The sequence below is a fragment of the Podarcis filfolensis genome, assembly GCF_964270895.1.
Source record: "Podarcis filfolensis genome assembly, chromosome: 18".
NCBI classification, from domain to species: domain Eukaryota; kingdom Metazoa; phylum Chordata; class Lepidosauria; order Squamata; family Lacertidae; genus Podarcis; species Podarcis filfolensis.
Genome location: NC_139622.1, coordinates 1085800 through 1105366, shown reverse-complemented (window position 1 = coordinate 1105366; position 19567 = coordinate 1085800). Strand labels below are relative to the sequence as shown.

The following is a 19567-nucleotide window of genomic DNA, read 5'->3' as shown; positions in this document are numbered from 1 at the left end:
GCCCCCCCCCATCCCTATGCGCCCAGAGAAAGAGAGCGCGAGGGAGAGAGCGGCTTCCTTTCCGGGTTGCTGGGTAACCGGGCGCTCACTTCCGGTGTGTACCGGAAGCAGAACCTCCTCCCTCCCCTCTCGCCCCCCCCCCGGGTTCCAGGGAGGACAAAAGGCGGCGATGGCGGCGGCGGCTTCTCTGGGGCGGAGAGCCCTGCTCGGGTCGTGGCTGCTCCTGGCGGTCCAGGTGAGGAGGAGGAAGAGGAGGCTCTTCTCATGCAGAGGGCGGGGCTCCTCCTCTCCAGTCCTCCCTCGGGTCGGAGAGGTGGGGTCGGGGCTCGGCTCTTCGGCTGCCCTTCTTCCACAGTGGGAGGCGGGGCTTCTTCCGGGAGGGGGCGCGTCTCAGTTGCCCCCTCCGCGAAATGGGCCGAGGCCCCGCCGCCTCGCTCTCCGCGGCGCCCCAGAGGCGTAGGAAGCGGGCCATTTCCACCTGGGGCGCTAGGGACCCCCGAGGGTCTTCCAGCCCAACCCCCTGCAAGGCAGGAATCTCTTGGCCCGGGATCCCGAGATTGGCTTCGCATGCTGCACCACTTCCCTTGGAGCAAAGCGGAGCGCTAGTCCTCTAGCTAATGCACAAGGCGGCTTAGAAAGCCAAGTTTCTTAGAGCCTGGTGCTGATAACGGCAAGGTTGCAGGTTTGATCCCCGCTTCGACAGCGTCATATTCCTGTGCTGCAGAAGGTTGGACTAGATGATCCTCAGGGTCCCTTGCAACTCCATGAAAACAGTTGTGCAGGAAGCTGGTTTGCTGTGCTCAGTCTTTGGGTGTGGAGCCAGGGCGCTCTGCCCTGCTGAGCTGCAGGACCTTTCCCTTTGAAACAAAGAGGGCTGCTAGTCCCCAGCTCAGCATCACCTCCGCACAGGCTGGCAGCCAATGGCTCTCCAGGAAGGACTGATTCTGGATCCTGCATGCACAGCAAGCGTGTCATCATTGGGATGCAGCCTTTCCCTGCTGTTGGTGAGGTAGCTTTTGGGGTTTGAGGGTCATTTTTGGTTAGGTCCCCAGCAGTAATGGGCTTAGGAGTTGCTGTGTGGAAAAGTCTGCTGGCAAATGCCTAGACCAGGAGGGAGGGAAGTGTGAAACATATTCAGAGAGAGAGAGAGAGAAATAGGACATAGTGCTTGGGTGTTGACAAGTGTATGAACTGACTTGCTGCCCCGATGATGCAGGTTGGGCTGTGCCCTGCGCCTTGGTGATGGTGCTGCTGCTGTCACAGCCTCAGTGCACTAGGAAGAGGTCTGCAGGGTCAGCCCAAATGGGTTGCTCAGCCCACACATCTTGTTTCTGTGCTGGCAGAAGGTGAGCACAGCCGCTTTCTCCAGGAGACGCCCCAGGGAGGGAACCTATTTTTGTCCCTTGCCCTCTTACTTAATAATTTATTAAAACTATATACCGTTGTTTCATAAACTTATACCACAGTGGTTTGTGACAATATAAATGGAACCAAATAGCATCAAAGAAAATTAAAAACTAGATAAAAGCAAAAATAAAAACACCTAATCTTTGTCTTCGGTGGGGGAAGACACTCTGTTTAAAATTGTTGTTCCTGTGAATTGTTAGCTAGCCTAGTGGCCCTCCTGGGTCATGAGAACGCTGCCATGGCCACCCATCCTGGGTACACCTCCACAGGAAAGGTGGTGGTAGGACTTAATCTTGTGGGGGATGCTTGGGGGGAAAGCTGGCCTTTTTCCTGCAATGAAATTAATTTGCCTTTTTGCATTTAGCAACTGGTAGGGATCCCCCATCCAGCTGTTTGGGGGTGCCAGCATGTGCCAGTGACTGCCCTCACCTGTAGCTAAACAGCCTCTTCTGCAAAACAAAAACCTCATTCAGGACATTCAAAGTCCTTTGCAGCCGCTGTTGTGACCCTCTTGGCAAGTAGATACTTTGCTAGGGTGAGGAGAGAACTGGTGATATCCCGGCTGGCGCCAGGTAAGGTGTGGTCGGAGAACTGAGCCGCCTCAAAGAATCTGAGGAGAGAAGGGTGTGATAGCAACCACCACAAAGTCACGCATCCCAAAGGGCCCCCTTCCCCCCTGGTTGTTGGAGAGCAGCCAGTGGGTGGAGTATTGAAGCCCCCTGAGAGACAGGATCGTGCACCTCGGGTGCAGTGGCTGCAGAAACGGCATGCCTTGGAAGACCCCAGCGGGATGGGGCCTTGCCCTCAAGGGATTCCCTGCAGCATCCAGCTCTGGAGAGCCAGGCTTTGTCGCTTGTGGTGCTTTTGGGAGTGACTTTCTGACTCTCCCTTCCTCCAGATGGAGACGAAGACCTGAGCCCTCTAATCTTACACCCACAGCAGTTGAGTGGCCGGTTCTTCCCTAGTGAAGGAGAGATAGATTCCCAGCCCAAGTTGCCAACTCCAATCACGGTGTCCTTGCACGCCCCCCTGTTGGCTGACGGGGGGTCTGCCCATGAATCCTGGTGGACAGCAGTGTGGGAAGTTTCAAAAGCATCCTGCATCCAGATCGTGTGGGCACCTGGGAGCCTGCAAAGTTGATGGGAAGTTGGAGTGATGTGCAACACCCCCTCGCTTTCCTCTTGCTGCCTAATTCTGGCCCCTTTTGGGTTTTCATTCAGTCCTGTGCGGAGAGTTTTCTCCCTCGTAACACTAGGACTTGTGGGCCTCCCATGAAGCTGAATGTTGGAAAATTCAGGCAGGTGAAAGACAGGACTTATTCACACCATCTGTAGAACTCCCTTACCTAGGAGGTAGTGATGGCCACCAAACTTAGATGACCTTGAAAGAGGATTAGACAAATTCATGAAGGAGAATACGGTTATAAATGGCTGTTAGCCAACCTCCGGGGTTGGAGGCAGAAATGCTTCTTCATCCCAGTTGCTGGAAGCCACAAAAGAGGGCTCTTGTGCTCGAATCTTGCTTGCTGGTTTCCCTTTGGCCTTTGGAGGTTTTTCTTTCATTCTTATGGGAGGTGAGCCCGGATGCTGCTGGGGTGATGGGATGCAAGTCTTCTCCCTCTGTTTTCCAGGTCTCCTGTGAGTTTGGCATGGTCCGCGTCTTCTCCGAGAAGGGGAGTTCCAAGGGGAAGGACTACTGCATTCTCTTCAACTCCCAGTGGGCTCATCTGCCCCATGACCTGGGCAAGGCGGTGAGTGGCTCCTGCGGCACCTCAGCTAGCATGGTGGCACCTGCCCTGCTTATCATCACTGTTTACATCTCTAGCCCATCCTTGGTCAAGTTAATGATTAGTCACAGAAAGTCATAGAAGCACAGAGTTGGGAGGGACTGCAAGAGTCATCTAGTCCAGAGGTTTTCAACCTTTTTGAGTCCACAGTTCCCTTGACCAACTACATTCTTTCTGCAGCACCCCTGTGGGGCTCAGGAGCCCAGTTGTGTCACCCCTTGCCTGCTGAGTGGGCAACCTCTCACCCTTTATCGAACACCCTCCCTTATGGAGTGTTCCCTCAGCCCCCTCTCCTCGGGAGTCCTCTGGGCAGAAACAGCTGCTGCCCCTGGTCTCTGAGCTGCCGCCCCGCCCCACAAGGAAGCACCCCCTAGCCTGCCCCAGAGGCACCATTCACCTGGGGAACTTGTTGCCAGAGCTGCTGCAGCAAACAGCTGTCCAATTTTGGGGAGACAGGGATGCAAGAGGGCATCATAGGAAGGAGGAAAGGCACCCCTAACCATCCTTCAAGGCACCCCAGGGTGCCACAGCACACAGGTTGAAAGCCAGCCCCTCGAGGTCCCTTCCAACTCGGTAACTCTGAGATTAAGAGTCACATGCAGTGCCACACGTAAACTTTGAAAACCTTTTGTGTGTTTGTGTAAACGTATTATTATTTCGTTTTGTCAGAGAACAATTATAACAAGAGACGAAAATTGAAAGGTGAGAAACCAAACTACAAAGCAGCCACGCAGGATGAGTCCCATTGCCCACGGGTTAAAGTAACAAAGTCCAAGTGAAGACTATCACAATGTTATCAGATTATTAAGCCTAGTTCAAGATTTGCATGGCTGGGGATGAGGGTTGCCTTGAAAATGATGGTTCCGTTGTACATGCATAATAAAGGAATGCCAAATCATATTGAAAGTGTCTGAAGATGTTAGTCCTCACTGAAATCTCAAATTACACGTGATATACCAGAGAGGTGCCAAGCACATAGTGTAAGAGTTAGGATTGTTTTCCATTAAGTTGCAATGACTATTCTATCTGCCAAAATCCTATATGGGACCAATTCTTCTGGCAATCTATCATAAAAACAGTTCAGTAGCATTAATTTTGGACAAAAAACAGTAGTGATCATTTCGGTCAAATTCAATTTCTCCCTTGCAGATCTTGGCACACGTGCTTCCTGGTGTGGCAGGAGCTGGTCCTTCAATGGACTCAAGGGCATCCTGATCAAATTTGCAGATGACACCAAACTGGGAGGGGTGGCTAACACCCCAGAGGACAGGATCACACTTCAAAATGACCTTGACAGATTAGAGAACTGGGCCAAAACAAACAAGATGAATTTTAACAGGGAGAAATGTAAAGTATTGCACTTGGGCAAAAAAAATGAGAGGCACAAATACAAGTGGGTGACACCTGGCTTGAGAGCAGTACATGTGAAAAGGATCTAGGAGTCTTGGTGGACCACAAACTTGACATGAGCCAACAGTGTGACGCGGCAGCTAAAAAAGCCAATGCAATTCTGGGCTGCATCAATAGGAGTATAGCATCTAGATCAAGGGAAGTAATAGTGCCACTGTATTCTGCTCTGGTCAGACCTCACCTGGAGTACTGTGTCCAGTTCTGGGCACCACAGTTCAAGAAGGACACTGACAAACTGGAACGTGTCCAGAGGAGGGCAAGCAAAATGGTCAAAGGCCTGGAAACGATGCCTTATGAGGAACGGCTAAGGGAGCTGGGCATGTTTAGCCTGGAGAAGAGGAGGTTAAGGGGTGATATGATAGCCATGTTCAAATATATAAAAGGATGTCACATAGAGGAGGGAGAAAGGTTGTTTTCTGCTGCTCCAGAGAAGCGGACACGGAGCAATGGATCCAAACTACAAGAAAGAAGATTCCACCTAAACATTAGGAAGAACTAATGTAAGAGCTGTTTGACAGTGGAATTTGCTGCCAAGGAGTGTGGTGGAGTCTCCTTCTTTGGAGGTCTTTAAGCAGAGGCTTGACAACCATATGTCAGGAGTGCTCTGATGGTGTTTCCTGCTTGGCAGGGGGTTGGACTCGATGGCCCTTGTGGTCTCTTCCAACTCTATGATTCTATGATTCTAAGGATTGGGCTCCTAAGTCATTTAGGAGTTTGTAGGCTAGCACCAACTCCATGAATCAGAGCACCCTCCCCTTGGGCCTCAGCTGGCGCCTGCTTCGTGATCATTTTGGCCCTGGGGTGAATCACCCTTCTTTGCTCAGGCCTGTTGGAGCTGCTTTGTTGCATTTTGGGCATTCTGAGCTTCCTTTGTTGTTCCTCTGAAGGCAAGGAGCAGCTTAGAGGGCTCTGTTTTCCTCTCCTCATGTTCTCCTCTTCCTCCTTTCCTCCTCCAGTCTCCGCTGCAGCTGCAGGACCAGACGGTCTCCGTCCTGTGTGCTCCTTCAGACGTTCCCGACGGCGGCTTCAGCAGCACCATCCCCATGGTCATGCGGGGCAACTGCACCTTCTATGAGAAAGTCCGGCTGGCCCAGATCAACGGGGCAAGGGGGCTGCTGATTGTCAGTCGAGAGAGGCTGGTGAGTCCCCGGGGAGGGGCGGGGAGAGAAGGCGACACTTCTTCCTGCTGCCAGCCTGGCGGGAATTAGGGCATTCTTTCCACCTTTTCCCCTAATGGGACCCATTTCTTCTTCCTCCTCCTCTTCTTCTTCTTCTTCTTCTTCTTCTTCTTCTTTGTACCCGCCCATCTGGTTGAGTTTCCCCAGCCACTCTGGGCGGATCCCAACCAATAAAACATTAAAATCTTCCCGATACAGGGCTGCCTTCAGATGTTGTGTAGTTATCTCCTTGACATCTGACAGGAGGGTGTTCTACAGGGTGGGCGCCACAACTCAGTAGGCCCTCTGCCTGGCTCCCCGTTGTTGTTGTTGTTTAGTTGTTTAGTCGTGTCCGACTCTTCGTGACCCCCTGGACCAGAGCACGCCAGGCACTTCTGTCTTCCAGTGCCTCCCACAGTTTGGTCAAACTCATGCTGGTAGCTTCGCCAAACTATCCAACCACTGGCTCCCCGTGGCTTCACTTAATTGCAGTGAGGGAACCCAGAAGATCTCAGTGTCCGGGCTGGATGATGGGGGTGGAGATACTCCTTCAGGTCTACAGGGCTGAGGCCACTTAGGGCTTGAAAGGTGAGCACCAACACTTTGAATTGTGCTCAGAATCTACTCAAGCACCCTCTTACTTCCGTGCCTCAGATGAGAGCGAAGGCAGCAGCTTTCTGCTGCCCCCAGGCATTCTGCCTCTGAAGCCGGAGGCTCCATTAGCTGCCATGGCCTGAGGCTTGTGGCTAGGACCCCTGCCCACCCCCTGCACTATTCCTTCTGCCCTTCTCACCTCCCCTGCCCAGTCAGGTTGCAATTGCTTTTATATATATGTAGATAGATTTTTTTATTGGTAAATGCAATACTCACAAACACAAAACAAACCTATTATACGTGCAGCTACTTAGTACCTAAAAAAGAAAACAATTAAACATACAATAACAAAAAAAGCAACTTAAATTACAAAATAAACTAAACATGAATACATAAATCTTGACTCCCCTCCACCCGTGTGTGACTTCCTTTATTTCTTTTATTCTTTTCGCTGTGCTATCAGTATTATTTTTAACTACCTCCTCTTATGTCCATTTCTTCTTTGTGTTTTACTCTATAAATTTCATTCATTGTGTATTGATATATTTATACCAGAATTATACCAGAACTCCTTCACACAGATCCACTCATCTATCAGTTTTTGATCTGATTGTCCTCTTATCACTGCTGTAAGTCTTGCCAGTTCTATGTATTCACAAAATTTTATTTGCCATTCTCTTATTGAGGTTTTTTTTCTTCCTTCAAATTATTTGCTATAATAATTCTGGCAGCAGCAGTTGCATATAAGAAAACTTTTTTCCTAGCAGCAGGATTGTCAGTGAATATAATTCCCAAGAGGAAGGCCTCTGGTTTTTTATTACATGATATTTTAAGCATTTTTAAAAATTTCTCTTGGATGTTACTCCAAAATTGTTTGATATACATGTACTCCCACCACATATGATACATTGTTCCTATTTCTGTTTTGCATCTCCAGCACAAATTAGATTTTGATTTATAAATTTTTGCCAATTTGACCGGAGTTACCGTATTTTTTGCCCTATACGATGCACTTTTTCCCCTCCAAAAATGAAGGGGAAATGTGTGTGCGTCCTATGGGGCGAATGCAGGCTTTCACTGAAGCCTGGAGAGCGAGAGGCGTCGGTGCGCACCGACCCCTCTCACTCTCCAGGCTTCAGGAAGCTATCCGCAAGCCTGAGGAGCCCGGCGGGAGTTGCCGCCGGGCTCGCAAGGCTTGCGGATAGCAGCCTGTTCTGGGGGCTGGGGTCGGGGGAATTTTTTAAAAATTCATTTCCCCCCCAAAAAACGAGGTGCGCCCTATGGGCCAGTGCGCCCTATAGGGCGAAAAATACGGTAAATACCACTGGTACATCATTTTCATTATATTTTCTCTGATTGTGAAGCAAGCTGTGAATTTGATGTCATTTCTCCATAATTTCTCCCATTGGTCTAATCGGATCCTGTGGCCTTTGTCTCTGGCCCACTTAATCATAACTTCCTTCACCTCTTCATCTTTTAATTCCCATTCTAATGACAAATTGTATATTTTATATAATATCTTTTTGGGGTTTTTTTTAGTAATTGTGTTTGTAATTTTGATTATTCTTTGCCAAATCCAATGATTTTATCCTTCTTGAATAGGTGATCAGTTTGGTAGTATTGTAGCCATGTGTTACAATACTGGCTGAGTGCTTCATAAAAACCTCTTATGAAGGCTTTACCTGCATCCCATATCGTTTCTTTTTAATACCTGAGGAGACAAATTCTTGGCCTAGTTTCTTATTTTCTAAAGCCCTTCCTCAGGTTGCAATTGCATCTCCCATCCCTGGCCTGGCAGGCATTCTGCCCCCTCCAGGGCAATCAGCTCCATCTCTGCCTTGTCCTTGGCTGTGCGGTTCTACTCATCTGACTTTTCTTTTTAATTTTCTTCGCTTTCTGCATGACGTCCCTTCTTCTGAGATTAATGTCCCCCTTCAAAATCTTTTCTGAACAATTAAGAGTTCTAAGGAAGCCGTTCATCTCCTCTTCTGGGGCTGGGAGGTGCCCTCCCCCCTCCTCCTGCTGCTCTTGTGATGCGTTTTGCCCCCAAATGCGCAGCAGCCATTGATGCGCTAGGCTGGGGATGAGTCATGTGAGCTGGGTGGCCTGGGGTAAACGGAGGATTGGGGCCTGCATGCACTTCTGAGTTTGACACACCATTTGGCTTTGGGGATGGGCAGGCTGGGAGGGTGGGGTATGTGTGGTATCACTTTGCTCTTCCCCCTCATTCCCTCCAGGTCCCCCCGGCCGGCAACCGCAGTCAATATGAGGAGATCGACATCCCAGTGGCTCTGCTGAGCTACGCGGACATGCTGGATATTGGCAGGGTGAGACCCCGTCCGCGTTCCCAGTCAGGGTCACAGGGGCATTGGGGGCAGCACTGCTTTTGGGGCCCCCAAGGCCAGTCACACACTAGCATTTCCTGGAGGACGTCCTGTTCCCCGGAGGGTAGCTCTTTCCTGGGGCAACTCTTTTTTAGGGTCAGCTGAGCTCCCTTCTCTCTCTTCCTCTTCCTCAGAGCTTTGGGCCCTCGGTCAAGGTGGCCATGTATGCCCCCAACGAGCCAGTCTTGGACTACAACATGGTGATCATCTTCGTGATGGCTGTGGGGACGGTGGCCGTCGGAGGCTACTGGGCAGGGAGCAGGGATGTGAAGAAGTGAGTTGGGGCAGGGGGCCAGTAGAAGCCCCTAAGGGTCATCCAGCCCAGCTCCCTGCAGTGCCATGGGGCTCATCCTGCATTCTTGGCTGTTCAGAGCTGCTCTCTCTGGAATCAAAACATGGGGGACCTCTGAAGAAGCTGCCACCTGCTAAGTCCAAGACACCAGCCCCTGGGAATACATAGAAGGTGTTTGGTGAGGTCGAGGCAGCACAGGATCCAGGATTCGTAGGATTCCTTGCATCCATGCCCAATCATTGAGCTCTTGGAGGGAGTCACTGCTAGGTGTTCCTCTCATGACTTCTCAAATAGCCTGATAGGTTGCCTCCTCCATGCGTTTCCCATGGAGCCATTGGCTAACATCCACATCTCATGGCTGCAAATGATTTCGTGAAGTGTGGAGACAGGCCCTGCTTTGCTGGGGGGGGGGGGAGAGGCCGGCAGCCCTGAGCATCATTTTAGGGTTGCTGAGCCCTCGTAGGATGCCTCCCCTCTTGTCGGTTGGCCCCTCCATGAGTGGTGCAGTACCAGCAAGCGCCTCCAGCCTCGGATGACCTCGTCTCGTCTCCCTTGCAGGCGGTACATGAAGCACAAACGGGATGACGGAGTGGAGAAGCACGAGGACGAGACAGTGGACGTCACCCCCATCATGATCTGCGTCTTTGTGGTCATGTGCTGCTCAATGCTCGTCCTGCTCTATTACTTCTACGACCACCTAGGTACTTGCACTGGCTTCTCGGTCCTGTTCAGCCTCTCTCCAGCCCCTTGTCTTCATTCATCTTTCCTTGTCCCCTTTCCCCCCTGCAGTGTATGCCATCATTGGGATTTTCTGCCTGGCGGCTTCCATCGGCCTCTACAGCTGCCTCTCCCCGTTTGTCCGAAGGTTTCCTCTGGGGAAATGCAGGTAGGAGGCAGAAGACAGTCTTGCTTTGCCACCTTTGGCTAAGTGAAGCTTGCGGGGGCCAGTGGACTGGGTTCAAATCCTGCCTGGCCATAGACACCCCCCCCCCCGTGGAAAGAATCAGGTTATCAGAGCATGAATGCTAGTGGGGGGCTGGACAGAACCCCAAACCCTCCTCCTTTGGGACTTGGGAGCAGCTGTGCTTTATCCTTCCCTCTCTGATATATTTTTATTTTCCTGGCTGCAAAATATTAATGTGTGTGGGCTGTTAGTTTTTGTTGCTGCTGGTCTTGTTTAGCAGCTAGTATCTAGGAAACAAGCTCTGAATTCTTAAATGCATTAGATGGGCAAGACGTGGATCTCTTGCTTCTCCTTGTACATGTGGGGCATTGCGGGATCCCCTCTTCCGTGGCTCTCTGGGCTCCCTCCCGACTCTCAGTTGACTCATCTGGACAAGAAAAGGGACCTTGTTGTTGCAGAAAGGTCCTCACTTCCACTGCAGAAAGATGAAAGCAATGAAAGACAGTGCCTCATCACATCTCGCCCCTGGCAATCAGGCAGAAAACCCACCCTGTGCATTTTGCAAGTGCACAAATGCCCTTTCCAAGAGCAGTTGACTTGTGGGGTTTTGAATCGGTGCAAGGCAGGTCTGGCTGTATTTGCTTCCTTTTGCTGGGATCTCTGAGATCTTTTTGCCTTTTTCTTGCACAGGTCAGACAAAGAGAGTGGTGGGGGCTGTTCTGAGCTACATAGAAGAGCTGAAAGTCCTGCCCCAGGACAAAAAATGAAGGGCATGAACCCTGAGCGCAGCCATTTATTATTATTTATTAAATGCGTGTATTGCCCTATATCTGCAGACGTCAGAGCTGTGCCCCTGTTTATGGGGGCTCCTGGATTTGGCCCCCAACCCCTTTTTCCTTGGTTTTCAAAAGCCTCCACACCAAGCGTGGGGGGAGGGGGGTTGAGTGGGTGGCACTGAGCAACTTAAGAGGAAGGAAGGTTGTCTTTTTTAAGCATCCCTGAGCCCATAGAATAGAAAAAAATAGTCCGACTGCTGAGTTTGGTGACCTTGGCTTGGTGACCTTGACTGACAGCAGCTCTCGGGCCATGGCCTCGGGCAGGGAAGGCTTTTCCCCAGCACCACCTCCCCTGGAGACTCTGCCCATGGGCATGGAGCACCTGCTTGGCATGCAGAAGGTGCCAGGCTCCCCAGTAGTAGCCTCTCCAACTCAGGCTGAGCAAAGACTCCTTCCCTGGAGACCTGCTGCTGCCGCCAGCCTGTGGGGGCAGATCTGCGCTCGATGGAGCAGGCCTGACTCGGCGTCAGGCAGCTCTCTGGGGTGGAGGCTCCAAGAGGTCCCTCTCCCACTTGCCAAGTGGGGTGCAGGCCTCTCACCCCGCCTCTTGTCCTCAGGGTCCCCGACAACAACCTGCCCTACTTCCACAAGCGCCCCCAAGTGCGCATGTTGCTCCTGGCTGTCTTCTGCGTCGCCATCAGCCTGGTCTGGGGCATCTTCCGCAATGAGGACCAGTGAGTGATGCGGTGCTTTTTGTTCTCTCCCCTTGGTGGGGGGGGCGCCTGTCCCTTCGAAGAGCCCCTTGCTCCCCCCGCATGCTATTTTGCACTCCTCAGCTGCATCAGTTGCTCCAGAAAGCAACTTCCTCCTCTTCTCTTCCCCTTCTCCAGCTCTGCAGTGTCCTCTTGGGCACAGGGCGAAATGGGACGTGTCGCAGGGCGGAGGGAATGTCCAGAACCCCCCACCCCAGCTGGCCATGGGGGCTCTTTCTTGAGAGGAAGTGGGATGGGGGGAGGAAGGGCGACCGGAGAGAGCCCAAGGGGAAGTGGCTTGACCTTTCTCCCTCGGCTGTTGGAGGGGGTAGGGCTATTTGCCCTCTGCCCTGAGCCATGGCCATTCCTCCCCCAGGTGGGCCTGGATTCTGCAGGACGCCCTGGGAGTTGCCTTCTGCCTTTACATGCTCAAGACCATCCGCTTGCCCACCTTCAAGGTAAGGCTTTGCGGGGGGGGGCTCATCCCCAGGACGGTGGGGAGGGAGGCTGACATGGGCCTCCTGGCTTGGCCTGAGGCTACCTCTCAATGTACTCTGCGACTCAAGAGCCAGAAGAAAGCCAACCTGGGTGAGGGGGGAAGGCAGAATCATCAGTGAGCCTCTGGGAATGACACCCATCCCTTTCCCTCCTGCCCCCCAGGGCTGCACGCTGCTCCTCCTGGTCCTCTTTGTCTACGACGTCTTCTTCGTTTTCATCACGCCATACTTGACGAAGGTGCATAATTGGCCTGACAGGGTGGGCATTGCAAATGGGGGTGTGGGGCTGATCGGGAGGAGTTGGGCTGGGTCTTTCCGCTGGGGCCATCGGAAGCCCCTTCCTGATTCTCCGATGGGGATTCTTTCCCCAGAGAGGCTCGCCTGATACCCTCATTGCATGTCTTCAGGCACCAGGCAAAAACATTTCTCTTTCCCCAGGCCTCTTTCTTTTTTTGTCCTCTTGCCCCTCCTTACATTTTCCTTCCAGACAGGAGAGAGCATCATGGTGGAAGTGGCTGCTGGCCCCACAGACTCCGCCACTCACGAAAAGGTGAGGGGCTGCCAGAGGGTCCCGGGTTTTGGTAGGGGGAGATGGCCTCTTCCTGGTGGATGCAGGATGAGCCTGGGAGAAGGCCAGAGGCTGTGAGGGGTCGGGGGGGTCATGGTCCAAACACGTATTGGGTCTAGGATATCTCCACCCCGTCAGATCTAGACCCAGAATGGCCCAGAGACTCCTCAGCCATGAGGGAAGTGGTGTCGGGAAGCACCCCTGGAGAGCAGGCAGGTTCAGTTTTGGGTTCTGGTCAGGCCTGAGAAGAGGCACTTCTGGGGTTCCTCCATCTTTCTCCTTGGGCGCAGGGCGCTTTCCCCATGCCTGGGGGGCTTTGGGTTGTGCCATCCCCTGTCACCCCCTCCTTGCTTCGAATGCCAGATACCCTCCCTCCTCTGTGGGGCAAGGGCTTGTGGGAGCTTTGGCCCCGTTTGGGAGAGCAGAGGGGCTTCTTGTTGACCTGGATGGACCCCCTTCCCCCGGCAGCTTCCGATGGTGCTGAAGGTGCCCCGACTCAACTTCTCTCCGCTGGCACTGTGTGACCGACCCTTCTCCCTCCTGGGATTCGGGGACATTCTGGTTCCAGGTAGGCCCTCTCCCTTCCCACCTTGCTGGGGGGCGAGGTGGCTTTGGGGCTGAGCCCCCGCTCGGCCTGCAGAAGGCAAAGAAGAGCCCCTCAGCCTGGCCCTAAGAGAAGGACTGGCAGAGGAGAGGGCAGGGTCCCTTGGGGCTGGTCCAGTGGGGATGCTGCCCTCTCCCTTGAGGCAGCTCAAGGGAACAGCTGCTCCTAGAGGCAGTCTACCTTTGAGGGCCAGGCCAGAGGAACACAGCCTCCCTGCTGCTCCACTTGGGGGATGCTGGGGTGGGGCTCCAGGGAGTGTCCCTGCTTGGCCTTGTCACTCCTTCCCTTGCCTCAGGCTCCCTCCTCTTTCCTCCCCAGGGCTCCTGGTGGCCTACTGCCATCGCTTTGACATCCAGGTCCAGTCCTCCCGGGTCTATTTTGTCGCTTGCACCATTGGTATGTCTGGCTCCCCCCCCCCCAATCCTTGCCAACACCTGCCTCCTCCTCCACCCTTGGGAAACCCAGCAGTCCCTTCTTCTTACCTCTCGCCCCACCCTGGACTGGCGGAGTTCATTTGTGTGCCACGTTCCTGCCATGAGCTGTGCTGAAAGCAGCAGCTGTGCAGAGCCTCAAACTGCAGAGCCTGCCAGTAAATTCAGCAACAGCACTGCCTTTCAGCTCTTGTTCTGAGAAGTGGCTCTCTTGTGGGTGGATCAGGTCCCTTGGGAGCCCTCTGGGTGCAGCCCATCTCCACGTATGCAACAGGACTGACAGTGTTAGTGCAGTCTGGAAAGGATCCCTGCATTGTTTTGCCCCTAGCAGCAAGTTTTCTCCCAGCAACGGGGTTCCCATAGCATCCGACTTCTTTATTAGGCTCTGAAGGAGAGAAGGGTGGTGACTGTTATAGGCTGGGTGATAATTGATATAACATCCAAAATCAGCTTGACATTCTTCTCATGATATCGGTTCCATAATTTTTGACCTGGCAATATATCACAAATCATGATGTGGGTGTATGCATAGCATAGCTATGCAAAAAATACTGACGCCGGAAAAACTGTAAAGCCAGCCGAAGCCTCTCCGTAGCTCCATCCTCATTTCAGACATCATAACACATCAGTCTGTCACAATATTTAGCTGGTGATATATCACAAAATTGAAAGCCAAATATTGCCCAGCCCTAACTGCTCCTCTGTCCAGATGGCTGAAGAGCAGAGAGGAGGAACGATTCTCTGTGCTGAGTTTTCCTGCCTTTTCCATTATAATTTATTATGTTCCATAAATCCTTGAAGCAGAGCTGGAAGGGGCAGAGGTGTTTATTCCCATGTGAGAATTTACCCACAGATGAGATGAGGTGAGAAAGACAGGGGGGCACTTTCTGGGTGACTGCCAGCTGAAGAGGAGCCCCCGCCTTCTCTCCCCTGTCTCCCACTGCAGCCTACGGCCTGGGCCTCCTGGTGACATTTGTGGCGCTCGCTCTGATGCAGAAGGGGCAGCCAGCGCTGCTGTACCTGGTGCCGTCCACACTCCTCACCAGCTTCGTGGTGGCGCTCTGGCGCAAGGAGCTGCCCATGTTCTGGACGGGCAGCGGATTTGCGGTGAATACCACTTTGATTTGAGTCTCCTCCAGAAAAGGCCAGTGTTAGATAAAAGCCCCCTAACTAGAATTAAAGTTGAGTAAAACTCTTGTTGGCATTATCCTCCACCCCCCAAAAGGGAGTTTTTTGGAAGTGGCTTTTGCAGACCTCCCTCCTCCCCCAAAAGGAGGCCACCATTCATGGCTGGGGTGAGGGAGGATGGCACATGGGGGGGGCAGAGAAGCCACAGATGGCCAGCTTTCCTCCCCACATGTTGTGATTCCTGCATTGCATGCAGTTGGACTAGACGACCCTCAGGGTCCCTTTCCAGCTCCACAGTTCTTCTCCGTCACTCAGGTGGGGGGCAGAGGGGGGCCGTCTTGGAAAGGGGCAAGAGGCGTTCATGGGTGTTGCTGGATCAGGCCTGAGGGCTCCCCTGAGCCCAGCTGGACGCCCCCAAGGGAAGCCCGCAAGCAGGAGCCCTTCCGCCTTCCAGAGTCCAGCTGCCTCTGTAGTGCCACCACCCAGGGCTCCCATGTGGGGAGAGTTGCTGCTGTCACATGGGGGGGGGGCTTCCTCTGGGGGGTGGGACTGAATGCTCATCTGGGTGGGCCTGGGGCAGGATCCAGCCACTGGACTCCTCAGATGCCCTCAAAAGGCTGGTGTCAGGCTTGGAAGTGGAGATGGGGCTGGCCTGGGTGAACTGCATGAGATCAGGCCTATCCTGGCAGCCCCCCTGGTTCCATTTGGGCCAGTCTAGAGGGGAGCTGGACACTCCTGGGTGTCCTGGGCTGGATGAGGGGAGCATCTGTACAAAAGCACGGCTGTGTTGTAGTTACCCTTCTCTCTCTCTCTCTCTCTCTCTCTCTCTCTCTCTCTCTCTCTCTCTCTCCCCCCTCCCCTCCCCTCCCCTGTAATGTGGGGCTGCTCCTGCTTACAGAAAGACCTACCTCAGCCCCCCTTGGTGATCTCCCCAGTCAGCTGCCCTGCGGCCCCCAAGGAGGAGGCTTCTCCGTCGTCTCGCCCAGAAGCCAAGGACCAACCAGCCACCCCAACTCCCGTGGAAGAGATGGTCGGTGGCGGCAGCCCCGCGGACGACGGAGGAGAGGCGTCTGGCTCTGCCCCCTTCCTGGGAGAGGAGCAGGAGGAGGCGGTAGCTGCACAGACTGAGCCCACAGAGGCTTCCCCACAGCCGCCCCATATAGAAGAGCCTGGCGCTTGGGAGGACGGGATCAAGAGCCCCTCTGACTAGGAGACCCCTTTCGCCCCCATCCCTCCCTCCCTTCCTTCCCCATCACAGACTAACTTGAGACTAACTATGAGACGGACTCTGCCGCCTTTCGCACCCAGCACCGACGCGCACCACGTCCCTTTGGCCATAGAGCGCCGGGAAACTGCGTGCGAAGAAGAGGGCAGGCGCTGCTCTTCTGGCATCCCCCCCTTCCCCAATATGGTGCTTAATGAAGGTCCCGGTTAGAATTTCAGCGATAGTTTAAAAGCAAAATAGCAGACGCCTTTCCCTTCCTGTTTCATGATGCTGGGATAGTATTCAGATAACTTTTCCTAGGAAAACATAGGCAGTATTTTGAGCTTGGGGGGGGACGGATTGTGCTGGCATTGCTTTAGGATCACTGGGTGGTGAAAAGAGGAGGGGACCCCCACCCCGCTTCCTGCTTCTTTTCTGGCCGTGTCTGGGCTGGATTCTGTTGCTTCCAAAAGAGCTTCTCCCCCCCCCCCCCAAGGATCTCTGGTTTCTGCCATTCGCTTTGCTTCATTTGCCCTCCCATCGCACACTTTGGCTGCAAAGGCGCCAAGGAGCAAAGGCCACTGGGAAGGGTCTGCTCCACCTTCCTTTGGGGGCAGTTGGGGGCACCACCTCAGAGCTTGTGCTGTGGGGGGCGCTGGTCCGCTCTGGAGCTGCTCTGGGAATCTTCTGCGTGAGACACCCCCCTCTCCCACCTTTGGCAGCAAGGCAGCCCAGCCCTGGGGGAGGAGGGGGCTGATCCTGTGTGGACACCCCCTCCCTCCTATCTGGGTCTCTTTTGGGGGGGCCCTTTCCCCTCTGTGGGTCTTTCTGTGTATCTCTCCCCCCTCCTATTATATCGTATCGCTTGTTGTTGGTGACCCTTTTTTTGTTTTCTGGACTCAGACGCAGCAGCTCTGCCACATCTCCCGGCTTCTGCAGAGCACATCTCGGGGGTGGGGCTGCAGCCACCACCTCCCCCTTCCTGGGTCTGGAGTGGGGGCTTCCTTCCCCTCCCCTCTTGCTTGTGCAGAATGATGGACGCTTGTCTTAGACACTGCAGGATTATGCCTTAATTTAAGCCATTTTATAAATAACGTATATGGGACTTTTATTTTACAAAAGCCGGTTGGGAGAATAAACTTGACAAAGCATCAGTCGTGGACACAGTCTGGGCTCCGGAGTCTGTTTGTTCACCCCCTCCATCCCATCTGGGGGTCTTCTGGTTCTTGAAGCTCCTCTCAGCATCTCCTAGGGAGGTGGAGGGGGTGGTCTAGGCTGCTGGGACACCCCCAGGCGCCACGCAGGCAGAGGCCCCCTCTCCTGCGTCAGGCAGGGAGGGGACGTTGGCCTCTGCAAATGGGAGGGGGTGGAGTTTCCCCACAAGGGCAAGTGGTCTTAGTGTGTTGGCCTTTGGGACCCCTTCCCACTCAATTCCCCCCTGCCTTGACTGGCAAAGGGGAGCTGCATTTTTTATTTTAACTGTTGGCCAAATTTGTCTATCGACCTGTACCTGTAGATCGCAGGGCTGTTCACAATATAAAATTGCCATTTGAACAAAGTACAGAATAGAAGTGAGAACAAAGACAACCTAATAATCCCTGGAAGTCACAGGAGAGGAGTGGCTCTGATCCTGCTGGCAGGGTTCCCATTGAAGCCCCTGGTCGGCCGCTGGGTGAGGCAGGACCCCCCTTGGCCTCATCCAGCAGCTGCCTCTTCTGCTGGGATTCCCCATGGCAGCGACTTCTCTGGGCCCCATTTATTCCTGCTCAGGAAGCCCTGAATTCAACAATAGAAAATTTCACTGGGGCAAAAATGGCGAGTAGGCATTCTATTGTGGCAACCACAGCCCAGGTTTAAGGGGGAACCCCGCAGAAAGATCCCGTCCGTCCCAGGGAGGGTGCTACGTGACTGCAGCTGTCCTTTGGTACACGCTGTGCTCCCCGTCCCACCGCCGCCTCTCAAATCTGGCTCTAGGCAGCAGCTCCGCACAGCTGAGCTCTCTTCTTGGGTTACTGCCTGGCTTTCGAAAGGGATGTTCAGGGCAGCCCCACTGTTACCGCCATGGCCCAGGGGAGCCCTGAAACGAGAAATGCCAGTTTTGAAGGAGAAGGAAGGATGGCAGGCTTTGAAAATGTGTGATCCAGGGAGGGGGAAATGGCAGCACTCAGCTAGGGACTTGTCTGCCATCTTCCACTTCCTCTTTCAGGACTAGCTGCTTATCAGAGCCGTGGAGCACAGTGTTGTTTGCAGGTGGGGGTGTCCGCAGGAGATTTGGAAAGGAGCCAGCATTGATACAGGTTTCTGGAGAAACAAATCACTGCACCCCAAAATGCACTTCTGAGAGCTTCCCTCTTGCTTCACAGATGAAAGCTGTGACCCAGGCTTGCAGGTTTGTGAGTTCCTGGATAAGGATGTGGTGACGTCCTTTGGCCCTGGGGAGAGGACTATGCTGCCAGCAGAAGGTTCCACATTCAGACAGCAGCACCTTCAGCCACTTCTCCCATGCCAGGAAATTGCTTATTTGCAGAAGCATGGCTTTCTTTTTTGTGAGGTTTCCCCCCGATCCTGGCCTAGTACATCCAGGGGGCCCTCCCCCCTTCTGGGGGGGCACTTCTGCCTTGCTCCCAGTGTTCAGCTATTGGTGCTACAACTCCTCAGGGAGACTCCTGGGCTCCTCGGGGCTGCCGGGCCCCTTTGCTGGCAGCAAAATGGAGATGGACAATGGGTGGCCTGGCAGGGCGCCCAGAGAGGGTGGAGGGGGGGCTCCCATCCCAGCCAGTTCAAAGGCTCCACTGGTGGAACCTGAATGTGACTCATCTCAGCTGCAGAGAATCAAAGGCTGCCGGATGACAATGATCTCTTGTTCTCATCCATAATGATAAGCAGGTAACACAGGTGGCCTCTGTCTCTGCTCTGGCAGCAAGAGGCTCTTCGGGGGGGGCGACATCCTCCTCCCTCTGATGCCTACTTGCTCAAAACCATCTTTTTCACAATGACCCTTCTCCATCCAATTACAGGGCAGTTCTCCATCTTCTGATCAGATCAGCAGCTCACCCCACACTTCCCAGGGCATTCCACTTTCCAAACTGGTTTTCGCGGTTTCTTTAAAGGACAGAGAAAGGGAATTGGCTCTGCTCAAGTGACAGGTGCTTCAGGTTGCTTGCATTGTGCCCAGTTGTGCTTGGATTCCTCTGCAAAATAGCAGCATCCTGGAGGCTGGAGACCCTGACTCAGCTCCAGCCATAGTAAGGAAAGGAAGGGGGATCAACCAGTGGGTGCTGACCTACAGTACTTTGGCAATCCCTTGTAGCCAAGGAAGATTGTTTTCCATGAACATGGTTTTAACAGTGAGTCTGTAAGTGACTGGAAGCCAGTTCTGGATCCACAGGTCCTTCCACAGTGGGGACATTGGTTTCCGGGCAGGAGTTGTTCATGGTGAGGGTTTGCCAAGCATGCTTTCCTCTTAACATGTTTCTCCCTTTTGTCCTGAGTTCGAGTGTCTTCAAAGTCCATGACACCTTTGGTAAAGGCTGTTCTCCAATTGGAGCTCTCGCAGGCCGATGTTTCTCAATCATCCATGCTTATACTGCATTTTTTTAAAAAAGATTTGCTATGAGAAAGTCTTTAAACCTTTATTGTTGAACACCACAGCATTAGAATCATAGAATCATAG

General features: G+C 53.3%; 1 protein-coding gene across 2 annotated transcripts; it reads left to right on the top strand.

Moving 5' to 3' along the window:
• Nucleotides 1-16: 16 nt before the first annotated feature.
• Nucleotides 17-17060, top strand: SPPL2B (signal peptide peptidase like 2B; the record flags this gene model as incomplete). Of its 2 annotated transcripts, none has more annotated exons than XR_014543336.1 (15): nt 17-235; nt 3038-3157; nt 5560-5742; nt 8592-8681; nt 8873-9012; nt 9589-9731; nt 9820-9916; nt 11328-11444; nt 11839-11920; nt 12123-12197; nt 12447-12509; nt 12996-13095; nt 13450-13527; nt 14509-14743; nt 15589-17060. XR_014543336.1 is itself a non-coding variant. In XM_083594555.1 (15 exons), the coding sequence occupies 15 exons, from the start codon at nt 17-19 to the stop codon at nt 15898-15900; spliced, it is 1980 nt and encodes a 659-aa protein (XP_083450681.1). In that variant the 3' UTR covers nt 15901-17060. The 2 variants fall into 2 exon arrangements, 1 of the variants encoding a protein (XP_083450681.1); XM_083594555.1 differs by having other exon boundaries at nt 14509-14669.
• Nucleotides 17061-19567: the final 2507 nt, after the last annotated feature.